Source organism: Chaetura pelagica, unplaced genomic scaffold (genome assembly GCF_000747805.2).
Source record: "Chaetura pelagica isolate M959 unplaced genomic scaffold, ChaPel_1.0 scaffold176, whole genome shotgun sequence".
Taxonomy (NCBI): domain Eukaryota; kingdom Metazoa; phylum Chordata; class Aves; order Apodiformes; family Apodidae; genus Chaetura; species Chaetura pelagica.
In genome coordinates, this window is record NW_009953484.1 from 919,048 (window position 1) to 945,175 (window position 26,128).

General features: G+C 37.6%; 1 protein-coding gene across 1 annotated transcript in view; it reads left to right on the plus strand.

The window, feature by feature from the left end:
- The window catches only part of NDST3 (N-deacetylase/N-sulfotransferase (heparan glucosaminyl) 3), a 57,821-nt gene extending 31,895 nt beyond the window's left edge, over positions 1–25,926 (plus strand). The window contains exons 6-13 of the mRNA XM_009998560.1: positions 12,216–12,398; positions 14,398–14,494; positions 15,348–15,471; positions 19,086–19,260; positions 20,278–20,448; positions 23,801–23,910; positions 24,504–24,606; positions 25,807–25,926. Coding sequence (XP_009996862.1) covers positions 12,216–12,398; positions 14,398–14,494; positions 15,348–15,471; positions 19,086–19,260; positions 20,278–20,448; positions 23,801–23,910; positions 24,504–24,606; positions 25,807–25,926 — 1,083 coding nt within the window. The remainder of the gene's footprint in view (positions 1–12,215; positions 12,399–14,397; positions 14,495–15,347; positions 15,472–19,085; positions 19,261–20,277; positions 20,449–23,800; positions 23,911–24,503; positions 24,607–25,806) is intronic.
- Positions 25,927–26,128: the final 202 nt, after the last annotated feature.

Here is a 26,128-nt window from a genome sequence, read left to right on the forward strand (position 1 = left end):
GTCTGCCCAATTCATAACCAGAAATATTGGGAACACTCATTGGTTTGAGAAAGTTGCAAGCAAGGAAGGCTTGCACTTACATCTGTTTTGAGAATTTTCAGTTACTGATTCATAATAGCTTCAAAGTCTTCCATAGCTTAATAAAATCCTAAGGAAAAAAGCTTCAGTCAACTACTTCAGCCTTTTATATGCAGGCCCATTTTTCAGGCCTTGGATTCTTTCAGGCTATAGTTTTAGTTTTCTGAGAGCAGTTTCTGTGTTCTCTTTTTTCATGTCCACATAGCAGAATTAAGAGATAAAAACTTTGCTCCCACAGCACACACCTGGTTTCCCTTCTAGAGGATGGCAGTAGTCCCAGTCCTGACTTTAATGATACGTATCATTTTAGGCACAGCAAGTTAACAGAGTTGAGACCTGGAAAATTCCTTGTATGGAGGGTATTGAAGGTACCATAGTAATGCTTTGGAAATACATGGATTTTAACCAATGAGGCTTAGAGGAAGACATATAGTAACATTTCAAGTTAGGACAAACTGGATTCCATATGGAAACACAGCCACAACTGAGCCAAAAACTATTCTAACAGCCTACAGTAGCAGGGAAACAGCAAAATTTATTATGGGTACTTGAGGCATAAGCCTTTCAAATTAAGAGAATTAAGACAAGAAGTTAAATAATTATTGTAGGTATTAATTATAGAAGTTTGATCATGCCTGCCTAACATCCTTAAATGTAAGTACAGTAATGTCTTTTTATATATTACAATTAAATCTTCAATTTACGCATTGCCATGCAGACTAGTTCTGAGAAATATGACATCTCCAGTACAATACAGGCTAAAAGAATAGAAGCAAAATGCACTGGTTTTTAAATACAACTGTAAAAGGGTATTAGGTGAAAATTTGCCCAAGGCTAATTGTTGCAATCCTTTTACAGAGTGCCTTGAAAAGGTTTTGCCTCTAGTTTGAAATATCTGCTTATAAACAGTTAATGAAGTTCTAAGCATTAGTCTAGCATGTAATCAATTTAAAGATTAGGGGTTTCATCTTTGTGGGTTTTAAGCATTATATGTATTTATATCATAATTTGCAAGTCAGAGTTAAAACAAAGATTAGGCATTAAAATTAAAACTAAGGAGCTTCAGAAATTTGTCTAATTATGAAGTGGCATTTTGGGTTTCATAAACTTTCCTATGTTTTCATTAACGTTACTGGAATTTCTTAATGTGAAACACCCAGCTTTTTAGAGGATGCAAAAATGCCATTATAAGGCATTTTCTAAACATTATTTTTCATTCATGCAAAACTAAGAAGAAACATTACCTAGGAATCATTACAATGTCAGCTAAATAATATTCTCAACAATGAGCACATAAATATTTAGTTTGCAAAACTGGAAAATGTGGTGTAAATTAGATGTAAATCTTTACAAAGTCCTTCATTACATTTTATGGTGTAATTTGGATAGCTGATTTTAGGTGAATACAGTTTCCAAGATGTAATCAGGCTGAGGCTTTAGAAACTGAGTATCCTACCTTGAAATAAATGCCCCTAAGAATAAAGCCTAAAATTTCTTTGTGGTTTGGCTGTGTAATGGTAGCTATTCACAAGAGAGGCTCTGATTCCTTATAGTGTGCTAGATCAACCACTATCTGCTGAGCAGACCACAAAAAAACAAGGCACCATGTGTGCATCTCTTAAGCTTTTGACATGAGAGCCAGCATTAATTCCCTGTTCCCAAGGCGTGGTACAAGTCCTGCAGGTAAGAAAAGCATGGTGAAATCCTGCTCTGCGAATGATCTCTGCTAGTTGTATTTTATATGGGAACCGAGAGTTGGTTTGTTGGAGTAGCTAATCTTGTGGTTGGCATGCTGTGTTTATGTGGTATGCGTTTATGTCCCCACACTGCTGCTTCAATTGTGATCTGATGGGGGCTCTGAAGTGTTCTTGACAGATGTGCCTATTGTGTTATTGAGGCATCTAGAGTGCTGAGGTGTCACCGAGCTGAAAAAGAGCCTAAGTAGGAATGTAACATGCTATCTACTCTTCCTGTCTTCTGTTAAAAATCTTGCTGACTTCAGCCCTTAGGTGAGATCTTACTGTATCACGATCTTGCACAAAATGTTTTACCGGGAAAAAAAAAAGCCTTCAGCAATCCTGAAGTACACTGGTGTTATTTTCCCCACATTAGCAGTTGAATAATTGACTTAGAGGAGGGTTGTGTGATTGCACTAACTTAGTCATGGAATTCTGTAGCAAAGCCATGAGGAAAACATGCATTCTAGAAGTCTTCCATCACGACTATCTTATTCAGTCAGGCAGCTCTCTGTTTTATAAATTCACATTGTTGGTATTTTCCCTAGCACTGAACTGACTTTCAAACATTCTAGAAAGTATTTTTCCTGATAAACTTGTTAGAATCTTCAGTGACTTCAGATTCATCTATCTCTCTCTGCAATGTTCAGTGAAATTCTTTAAGTAGTTAAAAAAAAACTTCAATGTCTCTTAGAATGAATTGTATCGGTCTCCTAAATATGTCTTGTAAATGATGAAGGCAGTGAGCAATTAGATTCTGAGCTATGTATAATGATGGGGTAGGTACAGATACTGCCATCAACTGCATCATTTCTTCTCAGGTTTGCCAGTAAATCTCTATCAATACAGGCAAGACTATCAGTTCTTCTGAGCTGCTCTAAAAAATAATTACCTAAGAACCAAGCCAAACTAAACATAGCTGAACTGAAGCTGCCTTTATAAAAACTATTTGAATATTTCTATCTGCCACTGAAGGTTTTCCTCACCTGCAACTAGGAACATAAGAACATACTGCTTCTTGATGAAAATATGTCTGTACTAGTGACCAGTCTGTACCATAGCCATTGTTTCTGTAGGTAGTTGCTGTGGAATATGTACAAAAAAATAAACTAGGTGACATCGGAGACCAGAATAGTTCAAAAAGCATTGATACAGTAGACTTTTCAGAGACCTAAGTTACAGATGTGCTTTTCTTAGCACATATTTTGCAATGGATTTAAATACCAAAAAGTTGATTGAGTAAATAAGGCTATCTGTTGCAAAATTATTTGTTTTATATATATAAAAAACAGTTCAGTCATTAACAGGAATATTACAAATCTGACTGTCTTGTTGAGTAGATATCCATATTAAGATACTAGGTTTGCATAAGGCTGTACACCCTTGATCTTTCCAGGAAAAGGAAAAATTGTGGCTGAAACAGGATTCTGCTAGGGTCACTACTTGCATATTGCATCATTTTCTCTAATGATGTACATGTTCTCCCCTGAGAACAGCTATTAGAGATGAGCTATTAGAGCAGCTATTGTCAGATGAACACTTGAAATTCACTCACCTGTCCCACGGGGCTCATGGAGGCTACAGAGGAAGAGGCAAACATGTGGAACAGCTCTTGTTCTCCTGGAGGCTGCACTGGCAACAACCTGAGTTGACACAAATGCTGTCTGTGCTGCACAGATAGTAGGAAAATGAGTTCACTGTTCTATGAAACAACTTGATTATAGTTTAGCTAATTAAAACAGGCGAACAGCATGTTATATCCCATTAACAGGAGAGGTTCCTATCTCTGAGTTTTGGAATGGAATCAATAATCTTAACAAGTGGATCTGCACATTTTACACAGTGTAATCAGTGGGATTTTTCCCATTTCCTTCCCATTGTCATTGGTTTTAATGGGATAATATGTAGGTATATCCGTGTTCCTTATTCTTTAAGGCATTTGACACACTGTGGAAGGAATAAAATTGAAAATAATGCAGAACTGCATAGTGAAGTTATGGAAATCCATACTACAAGATGATCCAGAACACTCTGAAGAATCAATCTGATGTGCAAAACTGGAAACAGTTGACTGAAGAGGACTCTGAAGGACTGAGAAACACTCCAATTTGAAGAGCCATCAAAATGATCAAGGTTGCTTATATTTGAAAAGAGATGAAAAACCCAAACAACTATGAAATTTCATGAATAAATTAGGCAATTAACTCATGTTACCTTTTTTGAAGCAGAAAACTAGAGGATAGCTCATTAAATGAGGATGAGAATTGTAATGAGAATTGTATCAGAATCTTCCTCTGAGGTAGTGTTTTTGACATCAAGAATTTATTTGAAATACAAAATTAAACTTCATTGGGTATTCATGCCTGTAGTGGTTGGTAAGACATGGTTTCCATATAAACTTCCATGCTTTTTGTAACCCTTGGAAGCAGGGAAGACTTTCCTAGGGGATTGTTTTTCACACATCTCCCAGCTGTAGAGTACTCTGTACTTCCTTCATACATATCTCTGATGCCATCTGCTTCTGTAAACAGCATGTGCACTAGATAAACAGGCCAAACACTTGACAAACATACAAGTTTTATTCTTTATATATATATATGGAAAAGCTTTCTGTTTTTCTGAGTGCAAAGTTTCAGTAATAAATTTCATTGAGCAGATCAGCAATATAAAATCAAATACATATCATTGCTTTGTATCAGTTATTTAGATTTTATTGCTGAAGTTTATTACAATTTGATAATCTGTTTGGTTTAGTTTTAAAATGATGATGTGGAAGGTACATTTTGATTCTAAAATCCAATCCAGTAAATCCAAGTTTTCTTAATAGAAGATTGCAACTATTGAGAGACATGATCTAAAACAATAATGTATGCTTCTCCTTTTCTAGTAACATCAGTAAAAGTTAGGGTGTCTTAGTTTAACCTTGTTGACATAATCCAGTCCTAAAATATCCTTTGTACTATGGAAGATAAAAGATTGGGAACTTTGCTTTCCTGCAAGATGAATGTTTAAGGGAAAAAAACACTTCATGAAAATCTTCTATACCTATTCTGCCCCCAAGAAAAACAAACAGCATAGAGTATAGCAGTTGCATTACATGCACTTACATGCACTTCCTCACAAAGTACTACGTGCCTACAGATCTAAAGCAAAGGGAAAATGCCCTGTGGTGAGGAATTTGGTGAAAGCTTTCAAAGGGTTGACAGCCCAACAATGAAACTAATGTGTAGCCAGCTGTGTTCTCTGTAAGGTTACAGCAGTACTGATCGAGAGGGAAGACTGTTAATGGTTTAGGCCCTATGTCTGGTTGATCTTAAAATAATTGTAATCTTTGTATGCATTCAGTTCTAAGTATTATTTTCCTCTAATTTTTACCTCTCCTGAGTTACAGTGAGTAGGGCTGTTATTAAGCTAATTGACTTACAGCAAGGGAGAAATTATCTCCTTTAGCACTGAAAATGAGAGGATTTATGTGAGCATCAGCAGAACCTGTGGTATCTTAATGTGACCCTGAACAAGATGAATACTCAGGCTTGGGGATTGTAGAGAAAAATACAAAACTGAAGACCTTCAGGCTCAGATATTTCCTTCCTGTCTGCCTCTCCCACTTTGCACAATCTCGTATTTAGTCATACTGAGAGGCAGGAAAGATGACAAACATGTTGAGAAGTGGCCTGATGTTCAGGTACCTCCCTGAGTTCCAGTGGGGGGGTTTGCTGTCAGCATCCCTTGGCAGCATCCCTGGGAGGAGAGCCTGGCCTCTCTGGTTGGTGCACCTTATGGGTGAGTGAGAAAGGCAACAGTTTCACCTCTTCCCTGTCCTCTCATACCTGTTTTAGGAACTCTTTGGAACTGCAACAGTTTGTGAAGTTGCCATGATCTGGGGTGGGAGGGAAGTCAGTTTTGCCTAGCATTTTGGTTGACTGCAAAATACAAGTATTCTTTGCCCTCCTATCTGTTCTTCAGAGCCCAGCCATAGAAGCCCTAAAGAGTCTGGTATTTTGTGTGTGGAATAGACAATATATAAAAAATGCTAAATGAACAGGCATCATGGAAAGGCTGCAGAACAGGCAGGATTACTTACCTCATTAGAGGTGGTCACTTGTCACAGTGTGCAATAAATGCATTGAGATTGTGTGCAATAAGAAAACTTTACCCTTCATGATTCTTCAAAATTCTGGAATGGAAACCCTTGTACAGGTGGTTTACAGCTATTAGTGAAGCAAGTCTTGTGGACAGTACTGCCAGTTGGGAAATTGAGTCACAAGGGTAATCAGCAATTCACAGAGAAAGGCAAAACAATATTTTGCAGCACCTAAAAGTAAACTCTGGTTTTCTGACTGTCAGAGCAATAATTTAGAGCTACACCAAATATGTAATTTTGTGAGATCTTACAAATCTTCCCTGACTCCATTACATTTATATTAGAGACACAGCTTCGTAAATCAACTAGTTGTCTTGGTGTCTTTGCAAAGGGACAGATCTGTGGCAGCTGTGAAACCAGCAGGGCAGCCTCAGAAACCAAAAAAAACAAACCAGAATCTTTCTGTGGTAGAATTGAACACAGCTTTTCTGGTAGCATACAGGTCTAAAAGGAGTGTTTTCAACTAGTAAAAATCCATATCCAAGCGTAGACTGCAATCAAGTTCATTTTTATATCACTTCGTTAGTCTAATGGAGCAAAACCAGCTGTTACTGAGTCTTTGAATACCTGAAACAAAACCATTCTGAATAATATGGAGACAATATCAGACCTGCAAACAGGGTGGGCACAATGCCAAATTAATTGGAATGTAGACGTTCTGAGATTTAGACATACTCTTGTGGCCTGTAAACATTTGTTCAGTAGCTAAAATATCAACAATACACTAAATTAGTAATGCATCTACTTCTAGTGCCTAGCAGAGATCACATAATTAATTGTCAGTCCTAATTTGACTTCATTTTAAAGTGTTGTGCTTAACTTCATTGAGCTGGGAGGCCTCAACGCTGCCTTCTAATGCTGTTGTGCAGATTGGAGGGTGACACAGTGCCCATGATGAAAGTACCTTGATGACTAGTTTAAAAGTATGAATTTATTTGAGTTGGATTGCCTGCAATGGATTTGTATACAGTAAAAAAAAAAAAAAAAAAGTGCCCAGTCCATAAGAAATAGTTATTACCAATTTTTTCTTACACCAGCTTTTCTAGTTCCATTTTTAAAATGCCAACATGATAATCAATCTGTTTGACAACATCAGTGTCGCTGCAAGTCTCAGTCCTCCCTCCACCTCCCTGATGCTTGCCAAAGAGGGTGCAGCTAACCTCTGGAGAGGGAATTTTCTCTGTGCTCTTTGTCAGAGTCTGGTCCTGACAGCTTGGTACAGGGGTCTCCCAAAGTGGGGTGTGCAAGATGATCCGTTTAGGTGGGGGAATAAAATATTGCACTGCAGTATTAAAAGTACATAATTTATAAATAAATATACATACTTTGGGGGTGCTTGCTCAAAAAATGTTTAATGATAGGTGTGTGTGCTCAAAAAAGTTTGTAGACCACTGGCTTAGTGGACTGCAGTTGTACAGGCTTTCTACTGTTCTAGAAGCTTTTGTGCTTAATTTGCTTCACTTTGCTGTAGATATTGCCACTACTTTTCTTTCTTCCATTATTACTGCAACTGAAATAAAAAGTTTTGATGCAGTACACCATGAAGGAGGAATAAATAGAAAAGGAATATGAAGAATAATAGTGAGGTGTTAAGTACAGCCAATTAACCTGCAAAATTTGTGTGCAAAATGGAGTTTGAATATGAAGTAAGGTATATTTTACTTCTCAGGGTATATGGAAGGCAGTGGGAATATTGGTAGGTTGCCCAGCGCACACATAACCACTCTGGTGCTTTCCACCAGAGCAGCTACTCTTGCTCCCCATGAATCATTTCTTGCCTAATGCAGAGAAGCTTCATAATTCACCCTTCCAGACCTTCCCAGAGAGATTGGTAAGAAAAAAAAAAACATCACAACAAAACCACAAAAAAACAGTAGTCTTTTCCACTAGGAATGGTTCTTCTCATTTCTGTCTTTCCATAATTAGAGAGCCCCTGACTCCAGGCGTATGAAGCCAGGAGCACAAACATGGCACCAAGGCAGCAACTATAAGAGGAGCATTTCGTGCTTGGGAATGAAGGGTAACATCATTCCTTTGGGAGGGAGGCACCTCTGTTTTTGTCAGGAAAGCACTTGCTATCAGGACTGTTAAAGCTTAGTTAATAGTGTCCTTATTGTGTAATTATAACAGATGCATAATAATAATGTTGATTTTGTAGTGATCAATATTTTAAAGTATCCAGCCTGCTAAAATAACATCCTTCACTGGGAGCTGGGCAACTTTTTACTTTTTTTTCATTTTGTGCAAGTTGTTTGTCAAGCATTCATTGTTTTCTCTATTCTGGATACATAAATTAGATCATGCTGGTTCATCTTTTCCTGATACGTGTGATTTAATAGCAGCAACTCAATCTTGGTCTTAACTCTCATTTGTTGACCTAGAAACTGTTGCCTCTAATTGGGAAATGTTGTTGTAAGGAAATACACAGCACAGACTGAGCACTCAAAAAGATGAAAGCTGTTTCTCCTGAAAGCTTGCCCTCCAACACTAGTCAGAACCCTAGATAAAATCAGGGATTAGGAAGGGGAGAGCAAAGCAGAAATAACCCTCTGTCCTTTCATTCTGGGAAGGAGTGCGGAAGTGCTGCGAAGAAGCAGAAAGGAGCAGATTATACAGCTGCCTGTAAGACAGAGTACAGGAAAGCACCTTTGCTGCTCTGATCTGAAAGTGGGTGGGAGCTGCTGCCCAGAGGCCAGATTTAGTCTCAAGCCATCGTTTTAAAAATTGCCTGCATTCCATTTCAGTCCCCTCACGAAAGATATTAAAGCCTGTGGAGTGTGTGCATCGAAGTGCAACCATGATAGTTTGTTTATGAGGAACAGCTAAAAAGGGTGATCCTTCTTGCACTGAGATAAAGAAAATGCTGAGATGCCTTGAGACGCCCTTATTTTAGAAAAGGGCTGGGAATAATAAAATCAAATAAGCTCTTTTTAACTTAAAGAAAGGTTAAGATGCTTGTTAGAATAAATATCAAGCCATTCACAGCTGCTTCCCTTTTGAAGAAGGAATAAAGAAATAGATGAAGCTTTATTTATATTTTACAGCATTTCCCGGAGGTGTAAGATTATTGAATAAATAGTCTTATTTACTAGATCTAGTCTTCTGAGATGCCCATAAAAGGCTTCCTTTTATATCTCCTGAGCTCTGGTTTTAAGAAAATAAATCTTTAATAACATAGCATGGTAATTATTAGCTGGCATGGGAAGAGTAATCGTTCCCATTAGTTTGAACTTGTTTGAAAGTGGTACGAGAGGACAAAGCAAGGCATGATAACTCAATATGGAAGGCAAAAAGTAAAAATTATGTTGTGTCTTGGTGTAGGACTGCACACCCTCAAATGGAATGTGTCCCTGCCCATGCAGGAGGGGTTGGAACTAGATGATCTTTGAGGCCCCTTCCAACCCAAACCATTCCATTTCATCCTTCTGCACAGTTTGATGGGCAAGCAGGGAAGTGGGGAGCACACACCATCCCCTGCAGCCAGGCCAGTGCCAAGGTGAAATCCCTCAAAATGGCACTTGGATATAATTTTCTCTATGTAGCCAAGGAACCTGGAGGATCAGCTCCCACATCTCTGCCAGTGCCATGGCCACATAGCTGTTGTCAGCGAACTGGCCAGGACACCCCTGGAGTAGGGTGAGTGGCTGCATGGTAACATCACCTACTGCAAGCCACTTCTCCTAGGGATGCCCGGGGTGCAAAGTGTCCCAAAATCCTTCTCAGAGAAGCGTGGACGTGCATCAGGCAGCATCAGGCTCCTGTTGGTTGCACAGGCTGCTAGCTTAGCCTGGAAAGAGCTTTTGAAGCTGAAAGCAAAATCAGTTCTCAACTCAGATCAGGTGAATTAAGCTTTGGACCAGCAGTATTTTGGTGTTCTATAAATCACAGGATTGTAGTTTGCTAATTTTACACAGGAAGTTGTAATTTTACTAGGAATTTGTACCATATCAACAGGAGGTTAAACCTTTTGTTCAGATTTTCTTGGAAGATATTGTCAGCTGATCTGTAATATTTTTGATGCTGTATAGAAGTAAAGGAGACTTTTTCTACAATGTGAAGTTGTGTATTAGATCATGTATTTGGTTATATTAGGTGCTGACTTCTTTACAAGATTTAGTCATTTATGTTGTAAACCAGCACTTGATCATCTTTCCTTTTGTTGTAAATAATTAACCATCAAGTATTTGACATTTAAGAACAAACAGACAATAACTTTAAAATGGGAACTAAGGTGTCTAATATTTTTTCCCCTTCATTTACATAGTTTCATATGCTGGAAATTATTTATGATGGTAAGTCTGATTGATTTTTCAGCCTCCACTCTGACATTCTTAAAATTACAGTCATATTCCCTTCAGGGAAAGAATAATACATATTTTCCCTGAACTAGCAATCTTTTCAAGTTCTCTTGCTTTTTCTTCCAGTGCAGTGCTATAGTTGTTGGCAGGTGAGGAGTTGCCAAGAGGTGAACTGACATAATAAAAGTCAGGGGTCAGCCCATGTGTAGGAAAGAAAGAGGCTGTCAAGAAAACAACTTAACCTTTTTTATGGAAACCCTCTGATTGTACCTTTGTTGAGAACAACGCAGTCCTATGGTCTGTTCCTGCTTTGAGAACTGAAATAAAAAAGGAAACCCGAAAAGGTTATACATATGGCAGAATGCTTGTCATTGGCTGGCTTAAGGGTAGACTTGTTTTTTTCTTTCACTTCCAGTGCTATCTGAAAAGAAAGATTGTATCCTAATGATTTAGCAGTTTATATCTACTTTTCCTTGAGTCAGACAAACTGAAGCCTGCAGCTTATTTAATAAGCCAAGAGGTGTTACCAAATGACACTATCAGTAAAACACATTTTCTGTGTCCATTCACACCAGGTATTCTGTACTGTTAGTTCCAGGTTCAAAAATAGAAGTTCAATAGCTTTGAAGGTTTTATATCAAAGGAAGCTGGTGTTTAAATACTCTGAAACAGAAGAATACAACTGTAGATTCCAGTTTTTCATTCTTCTCTCTTTCCTTTTTTAAACTGAAGACTGGATTCCTTTTACAAAAGATTAACTACAGCTTCTAAACTAATTTCAGAATTATGGCCATGATAAGCCTTTTTCTTTTTAAAGTGGCTTGCATCAAGTTTTGCTTTAAATAGAAACTGCCCATTCATGGCATTAGCAAATTTATTTGTAAAAAGAGTCATGTTTCTCAGTTTTTAATGGAAGTTTGTCTGGAGAATTTATCTTAGGAGAGTTCTAGTATTAAAAAGAACAAACTTTGGAATCATAAAATCACTATTGGAGAGGCAAGAGTTTTGCAGATTTCAGTGTGAGAACAGACTGTTTCATCCATGAAAAAAAAAAAACACTTTTTAAATGGATCATTTTGCAAAACAGAGGTTTCAGTTTTCGGTGATTCCTCAGACCCTGAGAGACCATCCTTGTCATCTGTGTATTCCTGTTGCACTCATCCGCACAGCTTACGTGCATCCAAACATGCCTTTCCTGTGAGAAACCTTCAGAGGACAAGCACTGAGGGTGCATTTGGACCCAGGGATGTTGTGGGGAGGGTATGAGCAGCAATTTCATGGTAAGGTGCTGGAAGAGCAAAATACAAGGAGCTTTACAACTGATGGGATATAGAGGGGTTTCAATTTTTATTTTATTTTTTTGTTTTAGTATTTTATGCACGATTATTTGCAAATAACCAGGTTTGAGGGGTTTTTTTTCTCTGTATGATTTGACTATCTTCCCAGTGCTTGCAGAATAGGTTTGTAGAAGAGGTGGGCTACATTTCCTATAAAACTTACAGCTGGAGCATGAATATTTAAACTGCAGCAATGGAGGTCAGCTGTTCCCTTGGTCTCTGACTTAATTACTCTTCCACAAATCCAGAATTCACATTTTTCATATTTCATTTGTATTCCACTTGCAGTAAAACTGTGGGTATTGTTTTTTCTGTATTTTCCATTAACTACATTTACGTAAAGATCATATAAATATTTTACAACCCCAGAGTAGAATTGCATATCCTAATACACACAGAGCTCATAGCACCTGTTCCACAATTTTCTTCATTGATTGCATTGAGTTGAGAAGGAGGATGTAATTCCAAGAAGAGCAAGGATAGTAAGATCTACATGAATGTGATCAAAGTCTTGCAGCTCTAAGAGCAAAATGCAAATTAAAGGTATATTATTTTTGGTTACACTGCCATCTAGTGATACCAAGAGTCAATGTCTACTTTCTTTATATTTTGTTTTCTAAAGATCAGCATCTTCATGACACATTTGTCTAATTATGGAAACGACCGCCTGGGGTTATACACCTTTGTGAATCTGGCCAACTTTGTGCATACTTGGACAAACCTGAAACTGCAAACTCTTCCTCCAGTGCAGCTGGCTCACAAGTATTTTGAACTGTTCCCTGAGCAAAAGGACCCTCTCTGGCAGGTACGCAGGCTTGCTGATAAAGAGATAAGAAGAAAAAAAACATCATCTTGGTGGTGATTTTTGTGAAGTTCTTTGTTTCAGTTTCTTGTAGAGAAAAGTAGTGGTATTTTTAGATGTATTAGTTTGTTCTATAAAACAGCTTCCTGAAGCTTCAGGGAACATGATAAGATTTCCCCGTCACTTGAATCTCCATAGATCAGCTGTGAAATTAATGTGTTGAGATGTGTAATTAAAAATCTCTTTAATTCATTGTATTTGTGACCTAACTTGCTTTAAGAAATGTGGGAAGTGCAGAAAAGGAATGTTGTGTTATTTCTCTTCTGCTTTTGGAACTAACAGGAATTAAGCATTTGACAGAGAGATGCAGATGCATATTGTAGCAATTGGCCTTTAAATGAACAACCTTTTTTCCAAGAGTGTGAGGGCATCCAAAAAGAGTAAACAGCATGAAGACCATGGCTACCCTAATGCTAAATCTGACTAGCCATGAAGAAATAGATTAGATAGATTAGAAAGTTATTCACAAACAGCTGAGAACTGCCCAAGCAAGACATTTACCAGCACTTAATTACTTGATGTTATCAGCTCTGCTGCTTGATTATCCCACTCTCTGAGTACATTGAAAATACCAGGAATGTGAAGACCTGCTAAGGATGAAGCCTCCACTGACCTTGCAGTTGACTCATCTTCAGCCCATCACACAGTGCTAAGAGCACAGTCCCTAAAGAGAAACTGCTGCACCAAATGGTGAAGCTTGTCCTTTCTGCACACACTCTGCCACAGTTTGACTAATTCCATGGAATGTCCAAGTGCTGTATATGCATGAGTCTCTGCAGTGATAATACGTATCCCAAATAAAATCCTCTTGAGGTGACTTGGTGGAAACAGTCTAGGGAGCAAGCTTCACTAACTCAAATATAAAACTGTATTTAAGCTTGCTTACTCTAATGTTTTCTAGCATTTGATACTGAATTGCTAACTTAGAATCTAAGTGTGAGATTGCAAATTTCGACTTAAATACACATCTTTAAATTTGTGTTGTTATTGAATAAAACATTGAACTAGGGGGAAAATGTCAAGAATTTTGCATAATGTTAAGAGAAATTAATTTTAAAAATGGAAATAAGCCTGTAGCCAAATCACTTGAAAAATTAGTTACTTAGAAAAGACACTTGTAAGTAACAGTGAGGAACATATACTGAATATGGCACTTTTGTCTGTAATGCATGGGAATCTGAATACAGTTACATTTTTTTTAAGCCTAGATGACTGGCATTTCCCTTTGTCTCAGTGCAGTACTGCCTAAAAACAGTGTCAAAAACTGTTTGCAAGTAGCATTTCTAAACCAAATTTAAACTGCTTCAGTTGTAATGCAGCAAATTAAAAAAACAAGGTTCAATATTATGTACTGACTTGAATTAGAGCATCAGAATATGTATTTCTGAGTGGAAAGCCTCAAATTATAATTAATTTACTCTTTTAGTTTAAAAACTAGAGGATGTATAGAGTGTTAGCTATTACAGTAATGTAAAAGACCAAGTCAGTAATTAGAGAACTCATTAGCAATTTTCAGCCTTTCTAATTTGTATGTAATTGATTAATTGATTTTGAATCATTCCCACATCCTAAATATGTGTCTTTGGCATACTGACTTTTCATAGGAGAAACTAACTTGTCCCAGGGCAACTGGGGCAATTATATATATGTAGGAAAGTGTTGGAATGAAAACCATATTATTCAATGTACTTTCTCATTAAAAACAAAAACAAAACAACAACCAAACACTTGAGATACAATTTCTGGACTGGTTACAATACCTTTTTGAATCACTGAAATAGTTCTTTAATACATAATGTGGTTGTTTGTCATAGGAAAAAAGTATTTTCTGGTAAGAATATTTGTACATTGGGGGGAAATTGGTGATTTATAGAAACATAATTTGAGAACCTTATAAGGTGTGATTGACCTTGAAATTCTTACTAGTTCTTCTCCATTTTAGAATCCGTGTGATGACAAACGGCACAGAGATATCTGGTCTAAAGAAAAAACCTGTGATCGGTTACCAAAATTCTTGGTTGTAGGACCCCAGAAAACTGGTGAGATTTTATTGTACTTCAACAAGATAGGCTATTGATGACTTCTTACTCAGACTGCTGTGTATAGATCTGCATCATCTCATCGCATTTTTTCGTTATCATATGTCACCCAAATATAGATTAAGAATGTAAGTTACCACAACAGACACTACACATACTGAAAATGAAGTGTTCAGGTGTGTTTGATTCATTTTCTTTTTGCGTTATGCCAAAATTATTAACACGTTGATTAAAGAATCAACAAGATTGACAAGTTGTTGTCAAAGCAGATGTAGGAAGGGACAGCCATTTTTCAAATGCTGTAGATTGTTCACTGCAGGTTTTTGGCTGTTCTGTAAGTGTCTTGTTTATAAAAACTTGTTATTTCATGGTTTTTATTTCAAGTCAAGAACTTCCTAATGGACAGTCTGAATTGCAGAGTTGCTATTTATCAGTTAATCGCTTAATCAGTTAAGCAGTTTATCAGTTAATTTAGTGGTTAATTTTATTCTCTGCAATCCAAAGACTGTATGTGATTCCTTTCATCTTCACCCAGTAGCTACCGAGTGCAAGACTTAAATTATTTCTGTGACAGTCTTATAAAACCCAATAATTATTTTTAAAACACAGTTATTAAAAATGTGAAAAACAGATCTCAGTACTGACAGTACAGTTTCTGTGTTAACTATTTACATTTCTTTAAATGTTTTCAATTTAAAACCATAGGAAGCACAGGTTCTTAGATGTCATAAACCAGTATCACCTCACTGAAATTAAATAGAATAAAGCTGGTTTAGTCCATCTGCAGATATGACCCCCCAAAAAATGTGTATGTGTATTTTTTTTTTAATCTTGGCTCTTACTCTTTTTGCAGGTACCACAGCCTTGTATTTGTTCTTGATCATGCATCCTTCCATCATTAGTAACTCCCCCAGCCCAAAAACCTTTGAGGAGGTACAGTTCTTTAATAGAAATAACTACCACAGGGGGATTGATTGGTAAGATGGGTTATTAGTATAAATATAAAAGTTTATATATTGTGAACAATAAAAAAATGACATTACTGTTGGTAATGGTAACTGTTTATCTATAGAGTGAGATAAAAAAACCTTCAGTGTCCTTCTAACGTGATAGATAAATGTAAGAATAACGATGTTACTACATAATACCATAAATGTACTATTTTGTGTGAGGCTTTCTTGTGAATAACCATATATTGATATATGCAAAACGGTAACAAAATATGTATTTCTCTTTACACATTCCTTTGAAGTTGGGACAGTAATGGTGGTTAGTGGGATGCATGGAGGCAAAAAATATGTTCCTGTCAGAAATCTTACTTCTTAAATAGAAACAGGTAATATCAGGGAGAGGCATTTTTTCCTTTAGATAGGCTTTATAAATAGCAATTAGGTAAAACGGGATCAGGGAGAGCCTCTCAAAATGTTTTTCAAGTATCAGGTAGTTAGGAGAAAGTTAGTGGCTCTGTAGGGCTGGTAAATGGTGCTCAAAAAGAGTGTGTCACTGCTGCCATGTTGTGTTCACTGGGCCTACCAGAGCATCCCCAGACAAAGCTACAACCAGAAGGTCATTCTTGATGTCTCTTGCTCTCAGAAAGTTCTGTAGCATATAGCATTACAAGATGAAAAGCAGTAACGTGCTGTAGTGGCTGGGGAGCACCACTGAAAGATTATTGATATTTTGTCTTGTTTCTTTTCTTCCCACCAGTTAAAGGGAAAATAGTTTGATTGCTTTTGTCTTTGTATTCATCCATAAAATTAACAGGGTGAACACTGTTTTATGGTCTTAGTGCAGACACATCAGATCCAATTTCTTTTCAAGTCAGTTTTTACAGAGTTATAATTGCTGCAGCAGATTCTTATTCCAAAGTGTGGTGAGTCAGCCAGATATTGCCAAAAGAGATGCTGGCTGAAGGACTGGAAATCACAAAGCTGACTCCTTGCTGTGGAGCCTGTTGGAGTCAGTGAAGATGACAGGCAAGCGAGGCATAGCGGGTCCACTAATGGAAACAGCCTAAGCACAGTGAGCCAGTTCATCCACAAAATCAACATGTTCATTTTGCTAGAAGACCACTGTGCTGCCTTTCTCATTCCTCCTGTCATATCCACTTCCATAACATGCAGATACAATTAGTCTGCTGGACATCTGCCAGATTACCTTCATCTTAATCCAGCATTGGTGCCTAAGGCCCCAGGGGTTTATAGAGGCCAGGTAGATCCTTTTGACAGATTCTCTCTCTACAGCACTCATTTGGGTATTTGTACCCCTGTGCCACATGCCCCACTCACCCCTGCCAGGTTCTCACAGTTAAGTCTTGGGATACTCAGAACTACCAGTTGGGCTAGTTGCTTAACTCTTAGATTTGCATTCTGTCTGCCAGATAGATCTCTCAGACCTTCAGTCTGATAGCACATTTTAATGCAGGCATGTAATGAGTTTACCAAATGGTAATTAGGTACAAGGCCTCTCCTCATTAGTCCATTAATTGGCTAGGATTCTTTCAAGGAAAGAGTATTCACAAATAGCAATCAGCTCAATTTCTTTTATGGTTGTGGAGATATAGCTTTTTTTCCCAGAGCTGACTCTGCCTTAGTCTTTGTTCAAGCTTACATTTAGACCAAAGCTAACCACAGGAGCAGGAAAGGTTTCTTTCAGCCCTTGGCAACCTCAATGCTGCTGTCTTGAAAGAGGTGTAGATTTGTATTGTAGTATTCCAGCAGAGAGAACAGAACAGCAAGATGGGAACTGATCTTTCTGGTTTTGAAATGAAGTCTAAATAGACCAGTCATGCATTTCTTTATGTAAGCGTTGTGTCAGATTTCTTTGAAATGTCTCTTAAAGCCTTCTCAGCTTTGCTCTTGTCAAGTTTATTGTCTCATGAGTGAGATACTAAGCAAGAGTTCTGCAGTCTGTGTTCAGCAGAAGCGCTAAGCCTAAACTTCACAACCTTCTCCAATCTCTATAATTTTTCACTGACACACCATCAACTTATTTCAAATTTCCGAGGTTATCTAAAGAATCAATTAACTTTTTCACCAAATTTGGTGTTAAGTTTTTCCTTAGAAGGTTGGAGCCCTCATTGCCTTGTGTTTACTTAGTCTACTACCAGAACTTCAGTACTGGCCAGAGCTGGCCTTTTTCTTTGCTATTGATGCTCTGGTAAATCACTCTGAGGTAACAGTCAGGTTGGGTCATTAGTTTCTAATATTTTTAATTTTTTTTGTGAGCTTCATCATTTTTATCAAATCAGCCTTAATATTTTTGGGAAATAGGGTCCATTGTTGAATGAAACAGTATCATATTCTCAGATACTTGTGTTAGCATTAGGCAGATGTAAACACTTAATAAACTAGCAGGGCAGTGACAGCCTTTCATTCCGTTCTGAGTGATTATCCTCTAATTTCAGCTTTTTTACATACAATCTGCATGTGAGACTAGCAATAGCTGTGCAGCATTTAGGTCTCACTGATACAAGGTTATCTACCTGCTGCTACTGTTAAGACCTTGAATGAATCCACAATTTAACTTCTTAGAATGAGGTGTCACAGTGTACAGTTTCTTTAAGCCACTGTGGGTTCCTTATTTTTCTCTTAAGTTCCTCAGAGTCAGTGCCTGCGTGCTAATCATCATCATCTTGTGAGCTCTGTGCCCTAAAGAAAACTGCGTGTGCATCAGCCAGTTCTGTCCTACTGAGTCTTACTGACCTTGGTGGCAATGGTCACAATTTCAAAGCCAATAAAACATGTAATTTGGGTTAGAAGTAGCTCACTGTTATCAATAGAACAAAATCTAAGCACTGAAAAAAATTTCAGTCCTTAAGCACCATCTTCAGAAGAGTTTATTTTAAATGGCATTTATTTTATCAATGCAAAGTTTAACTGAAAAATCAAGAAGACAGCCATGTCCCATTTACTCTGTTCCCCAGCAATAATGAAAAGTAGTCTGAAGGCTATGGATAAAGAAGTCTGTATGTGACATAGGAGATTGCTAGAAATTAGCTGCAACTTCATAACAGATAAAGAAAGCTCACAAAGAAAACTAAAAAGAATATAAGCCACATTTCCACAAAATGTGACTCTTAGAACAATAAGTGAAAGATGGAGTCACTGCTTAGAAGCCTTTTACCAGATGAAACTGTGGGGAACGTTTTCAGTGAATCTTCCCCACATAAGTGAGCCCTTTTCTCTTTTGAATAAAAGCAATTCTGACACAGTATCTTTTTCTTAAGGTATTGCACTGTAATGGATGTCAGCAAAAAGATGAATTTGGAAAAATCACTGTCTAGTTTTGACTTTAATAGGATTTTGTTATGGCTGGGAAGTGAGAATGCACTAATTTTAAGAAGATACATGATTTTTGCGACATTTTCATCCAATTGACAAAAAACAGCTGCAATGTCTTATTATATGTAGTGAAAGAAAGATCATGCCAAGTAAAATATGATGGAAAATACAATTAAAACTTCTGTTTGCTTTTATTTGGCTATTAGGCTATTATTTTGATTGCTTATTCTAGAATAAAATATACTTAATGGATTTTTCAGCCTTTGTGTGTCTTATAAGTAATTCTGAGAATGATGTTGCTTTCCTAGGTACATGGATTTCTTCCCCACTCCTTCTAATGTCACCACAGATTTCCTCTTTGAGAAAAGTGCCAACTATTTCCATTCTGAGGAAGCTCCTAAGCGAGCTGCTTCCCTCATCCCCAAGGCTAAGATCATCACCATCCTCATTGACCCATCCGATCGGGCGTATTCCTGGTATCAGGTAGGCATTTGGAAGAACATGGGCAGACACAAATCAAGGTTCCCACTTTGAATCCTCTTTGTCTGACCTTTGAGTATTTATGTATGTAAAGGTTTTGGAAAATACAAAGTCAATGCACCATAGAAGATTACCCATGGGCTGAGGTAGCTGTCAATGTAGACGTGAAAATCTTTCAAAGGGTAAAATACCAGAAACCACCTTTTCAATAGTCTGCCTGTAATATCAACATATAAAAATGCTTCCTTATTTGATTAACTTATCCAGTCAGCCCACACAAAAGCTAGTTTACCAACACAGTTATCTAGTTCATACTCAAAATATAAAATAGATTAAGAAATGTTTGTTCTTCTGGTCGACAAATTTCATTAGGCAAAATAAAGATATTAAAAATAATTTGATAGAGAGAGAGAGAGAGAGAGAGAACATTCCAAAGATAAAAAAGTTCTTAGAACTTCTGTGACATATTTTGTGCTTTTTATGATGAGTAGTAAGCTCGACTCTGAGTGTTATCCCATATCTTATCATCCTTTGGGTAGGAGTCTTGACTGGAGACCTACTGAGATCCCTTCTGAGCTGAATTAGCCAATGATCCCCATAAATACCAGTGTTCAAATTTGCCTTCCTGCGTATTTACCTTTTGTAATCTCGAAAAAGAAAATACAAAACAACTAGAAACAGAGCTTCTTAATATTTTGTTTATTATGCCCAATTAATTTGTACAAAACCTGCTACTCAGTTTATTGAAAGTGAACTTTTATACATTCTGTTTTGTTATTGCTAGTTTCAATCTAGTTTCTAATTTCTTTTGATATGATCAGGATTCATTGTTACAAACAATATCCCAGCATTTTCAACAGATTAATACAGATGAGGACTTCTTAACTTTGAGTACATTTTAACGTAAATAATCAGTCATGGCAAGGTCAGTGAGGCCAGGTCATTAAGACCAACCAGTTTGGTCTTATTTTCCCAGCTTTTGTGGTCTGTAGAATTTCAGCAATGTAACTTCTTTTACAGCATCAGCGATCGCATGAAGATCCTGCAGCTCTTAAGTTCAGCTTCTATCAGGTGATCACAGCTGGACCTCGAGCCCCATCTGAGCTTAGAACTCTCCAGAAGAGATGCCTAGCACCTGGATGGTATGCTACCCATATTGAAAGATGGCTAACTTACTTCCCCCCGTATCAGGTGAATAAGACTGTAACTTGACATCCTAATCTTACATATATAATATCTGAAAAGGCTGCCTTTGTAATAGTCTTGCCTACTGCATACCGATCCTCAGAGGTATCCTAGGTATATTAGAGCATGTTTTAAGACATTGATTATGATTATTCATAGCCATGTTCTAAGTGGTTGGTTGACATTGCTAGGAATGTCATGTCTTAGCACCTTCCAGCTGGGAGCTTGTTCTGCAAAACATATCAGAACAATAATCAGGAAGCTGAACAAAAGTCACTGCTGCTCCTTGAATGCTCTTATACCCTGAGCTGCTTTTAACTTAAAGCTGTTTTTCATTTGTTCATGCTTCATCACTTTATGTCTGGCTGTTTGTTGGTAATGTAGAGGAAATGAGAACTAGGCATGCAGTGCTTTATGGTCTCTTCAATATCAGATGGCCCATCAGGGTTCCCAAAAGAAAAATTGGAGGAAAATAAGAAGAAGCTGGTCAATAATAGATCTGTCTGCTCTGAGTGGTAGCAAGCATCAGCTAGCTTGAAGGGCAGTCAGCTGGGATATTGCCCTCCCTGCTTGGACTGAGAAGAGTTTTGGTGTCTGAACACTCTGGAGTGTGAAAAAAACCCTTTTGATCAGAAATGCAGATTACCACATGGAAATGGACATGATCTAGGGGTTTTGTAACACAAGATTTATATGCATCAGTGTCTTCACCCACTTCTTGGTCCTTTCATGCAGTAATCTCCCACTCTGACAGCCTCCTTAGGCTGTGATTGCAGCAGTAAATAAACCTGTACCTGTGGAAGATCACTCACTGTCCCACTGCTGGCCATAACACTTGATCTTTTAACACGCTTCTGGCACAGTTTGGACCCATAGCAAAAAGCATCTTGCCAAGCAGATCCAGAGCACAGTTAAAAAGATAAACAAGAACCATTCATTACTACTAGGGAGTGTGGACACAATCAATTTGGTTTTGCAGACGAGAGAGTCTAGCAACATGGATCCAAGTCATGCTGTGCCATTTGGCCTTGAAACCAGAAAGTTGTCCCTAATTTTTTTTAGGTAACAATGTAGATTAAAGCCTTTGTGTACATCAGCGTGTTTGCCAGCCCAGGCCTCACCAGTTTTTTAGATGAATTCACATTTTGCCAGACAACTTTTCTGTAACTGTCAACGCACTGGGTCTCTTGCAGAATTTGTTTTTGGAAATTTGTCATACATTGCTGCCCGTAACAGTGCATCCACATGTCAGAGCCTCTACTAGGACTCATTCATGCCCTGAAACAGTTTGACACATTGGTGTCATAATCATCTGTGTTTGGTAACTGTCAGTGACCCTGAATCCCCAATGTATTCTTTATGCTAAGACCAGTTTCTCTGTGTGTCTTTGAGCCTTAAAGGGTATGTGTTTATGGGTCCATAGGTTTCAGTACAGGTGGCACATAAGCAACCTGGATACTGAGTATCCCCACAAGCTTTTGTTCATATATCATACAAATCATTAGCCTCCTTCTGGCCCTGCATAAGACCCAGCAGACAATATCACATGATCAGTATCTCCTTGGAAGATTTACTTCTGGAATGAATTTTTCTGGCATTAGCAGTGTGCCTGGCACTGTTCCCAACCCAACATTTAAAGATTACTTTTGCTCTGGGAGGCTGGCTGCTATCTGAACCTTCTGTTTATCCAGGACTTGCTTAGCTGAGACAAGTTGGCTGGAGTCTGCACCTTCTGTTTTCCCAGAGTGTGCCAAGGAAGCTCTGATGCATCTAGTTGGTGTTACTCTCCACATGTCCTCTCTTGAGCCAGCCTCGCACACTTCACGAGATACACAGTAATATCATGATACTCATATGAAATTCTCTACATTATGTTTTCATTAGCTTTTTTCCAAAAGTAAGCTATGAATATTGAACAATATGCACTATCATACAGATTTTTGCCAGACCTTGCATCCCACAATGAGAGCGAAGAACCAGCCCTGGTAGCCTTGTGTTTTCTCTGTAAAAGTACTAGGGATTAACAGGCATTGCCAAAGCAACAATATACAGTAGGCCATAGCCAAACTGGTTTGCAAGTTCAAGGAACTGCTGAAGCATAAAACAGTCACATAAGGCAGACCTAAAATTTGCTCAGCTTAAAAATACAGCCTTAACTAAAACAGTAAGAGCCTCACTTTGCTGAAAGAGCTCTCACCCAGACCAGCTAAGCCTATCTGTAATTTTTAATGCTGTATAAATTTGGGGGTCTCTGCATATGTCACTGTGTCTTAATGTCCATTATGAAGTCAGCAGCTATACAGTAAGTGGTAGAAGTAGCAACAGGAATAGGTAAGGTTCCCCTTTTCGTTACAACAGTTGTAAATTACTTTGTAAAAATTACACTGTTGAATTTTTCCACCACACCGACACATTAAATGTCTCGGATTTTGAGGAATTTAATAAAAATACATCTTCCTCAGATCATTATATTAATAAATCACTACAAGTAAAAAAAAAAATTGCCTCAGCTCCTTACAAGCTCCCTGAAGGTTGAGGGGGAACATTTTTTGTTACCTATTCCCTGGGAAGGTCAGGAATTGCAATAAACTGGTAAAATGTTTTCTTGAATGTCTTTTTTTTTGTGTGTGTGTGTGCTGCAAGAAGTGAGAATGGCACAGCTATTTATCCCTACAAGGTTTTTAGATAGTGAAGGAAAAAACCCCTCCCTCCTTTTGTTTCAGATGTAAGAACTGTAACTGTGTATATGGCTAAGGACTTGAAAAGAAGAAAAATAAATTACCTACGAGTACCTGGCTTTCTTAGAGGTGTTGCACATTCTGTATCTATCCCTGCCATAGGGTCACAACATCTGCCTTTATTTATATTCTCAAATAAGTTTGTGTTCATTCAGTTATGTATTGTTGTATGGGTTTAGAAGTAAGGCATTTCACCTAAAATCTGCCTACTGGTTTCTATCTTCCTGGTAATTTCCAGTGACACGCGTTTCAACATTACTTTAACATATATATATGTATATGTTTACGTCCATGAGAATTACAGTTTATTTCTCTAGACATTAATACTTTTTTTCCTTGGCTGGACAAATCTCACTCACTTTCCTGCCCATAATTCTTATCTTTCTAGATACTTCACTGATGTTTCTCTGTTGTTACAACAGCTTCCAATCTAAGATTGTTCCAGATTTAATTAACATGCCATTTACCCTGCTTCCAGATTATTAGTGATGATGACAATTATAATTCTCTTGGGCAGTATTCTCCATATAATTAATGAGTTTGACAGAGGTGGAAGTTTCAGCTTGAAGCTTGAAATAATGAATTTTAGATTAAACTTCCATTTATTTTTTTTGTTGTAGTTGCTAATTATTGATGGACAACAGCTGAGAGCTGACCCGTCTGCCGTAATGGATGAAGTACAGAAATTTCTGGGAGTCTCTCCTCATTATAATTACTCTGAAGCCCTTACGTGAGTTAATTTAATCATCATTTTCACATGTTCCTACATTCCTAAAATACCAGTTAGTCTGTAAGTAAGCTCACTGCAAAAAAAGCCCCTCATACTTCTCCTTTGAGCTGTCAGTAGCTTCACTGTCTGCAAAGAACACAGTTCAGGGTTAGATTTTTTGTGAATCATTCCCTGAGTCACTCAATGTGAAGCTTGACTGTTCCAGAAGTAGAACTCTGACAAACAGACGAAGTAATTATTGCTGTGTGAGAATTGCCTATAAATTTTTGATGAATCAAAAGGCATTTCCTTAAGTGGAACAAGGAAAACTGAAATGCATAAATAGAAAGGAAAGATAATTAGTTTCTCTATTATTTTTTTTTTTACGTTAGCTGCAAGACAGATTCAATGTATTAGTCAGGAATGTAACATCCAGTCAGCGCATCATAAATACACACGTACACAAATCCTTTGGATTCTGACATTTAGATTTGGTTGCCCTTAAAATAAGACTGATAACCTTAAGTTTACTCTTTTGAGTCTTCAGTCTAATCCTGGGAGATGCATCCTCCTTGCAGTATCTCACAGCCTTTACCCTGCAAAATACGTTTCAGGTTCGATTCACATAAAGGTTTCTGGTGTCAGCTGCTGGAAGAAGGAAAAACAAGGTGTCTTGGAAAGAGCAAAGGTAGAAAATACCCTCCTATGGATTCTGAGGTAACCATTATGCTCATTGGCATTATAGAGGGATTCAGGGGCCACATATAGGACACCATACAGGTTAAAATACATGAAGGGAGAGAAGACAAAATTAGGTAGACCTTAATTATTCAACGAGCTGTCCCTACAAATGAAGCATTTAAGATAGCTGTGGAGTGCATAGACTTTTTCAGTTCTGTATTCCAAATGTGAAGAATTTCAGTCATTAAAAAAAACCCGACTTTTAAAACTTGGTATCCTGTAGAAAAATAAACTTGACACCCCTAAAATTCCCTTGGAAACCTATCCCCTTTACCTAAGGGACTTGAGCAGCAAAGGCTCCACAGTGCATGATTTTTTCTTAGTCATGATCAGGTATGTGTATTTGTGTCTGGTTCTTTGCCTTTAAGAGTAGTTAAACCATTGCAAGTCCCACAGACTCTCACTTAATTCAGTTTTAGGAGAGATTAGGTTCTGTTTCTATGAATTTATAAATACTTTTCTCAGAATAATGTGAAGAAATTTCCATTGGATCAAATGCTGCAGCCTATACCCAGGGGCAGTTGAGTCTCCTATTCTAGCTGTAGCTTTTATATTTATTCTGTCCTGTATTCCCATTTCATTTAGCCTGACTAAAATGCAAATCAAAACTTACAGTTTGAACAGCAGTAAGTATTAATGTGGCAAGTAAGGTCTGTTTTTTTCCTCACAGGACTTAAATTATAAATAACCTCACATCAATAGAATAATACAAAATAATTGGGTGAAGGCTTCTGTCCAGAGATAAGACAAGAATGCGTTTATTTTTGTATTTTTCAATTCTAACTACTTCTGAAAATGGGGTCACTAGTTGATACTTGCCTATATACTAAGATACTTCAGAAGCTTTGACTTCAGTCCCACTTCACTAAATTCAAAGTACCTACATCAGCTTCGGTGCAATTCTTAATTTACATGACTGTCTGAGAGTAGAATCAAATCCTTTGCTTTAACTTCAGTCTTCATTTTGGACAACCTTTGTTTCACTTTAACTTACCTTTTACAGCTCAGCTCCTAACTGAAGAGCGTGAACTTGCATGCAGTAGATAGCATAAAACGATACAAATTGTGTAAGAGAAAGTAAAGTTTTGACACAGGTAAAATAAACTTTGAAACCAAGAATTAACAGCAACTGCAGTACAGCATTTTATTAAAAATATCTTCTTTTGTATCCATCAGTGCAGGGCTTTCCTGTCAAGCTACTACAGAGATCACAATGTGGAACTGTCAAAACTCCTACACAAACTGGGACAACCTCTGCCATCATGGCTGAGACAGGAGCTGCAGAAAGTAAGATAGCAGTGAAAAAAAGGCTTTTTGAAATCTCTCTTCTGCACTTCAGTCATCATACCGAAAGTCTCCAGTAGCTACCTGAAGGACTTGTAAGATATACCTCTTTAAAAAAGTGTAAAAGATAGAGATTATTTCCATATGCTGGCATGTGGATTGTGAAAATATATGTGTTTCTTAGAGCTCTGGTAGGCCAAATCTTTCTCATAAG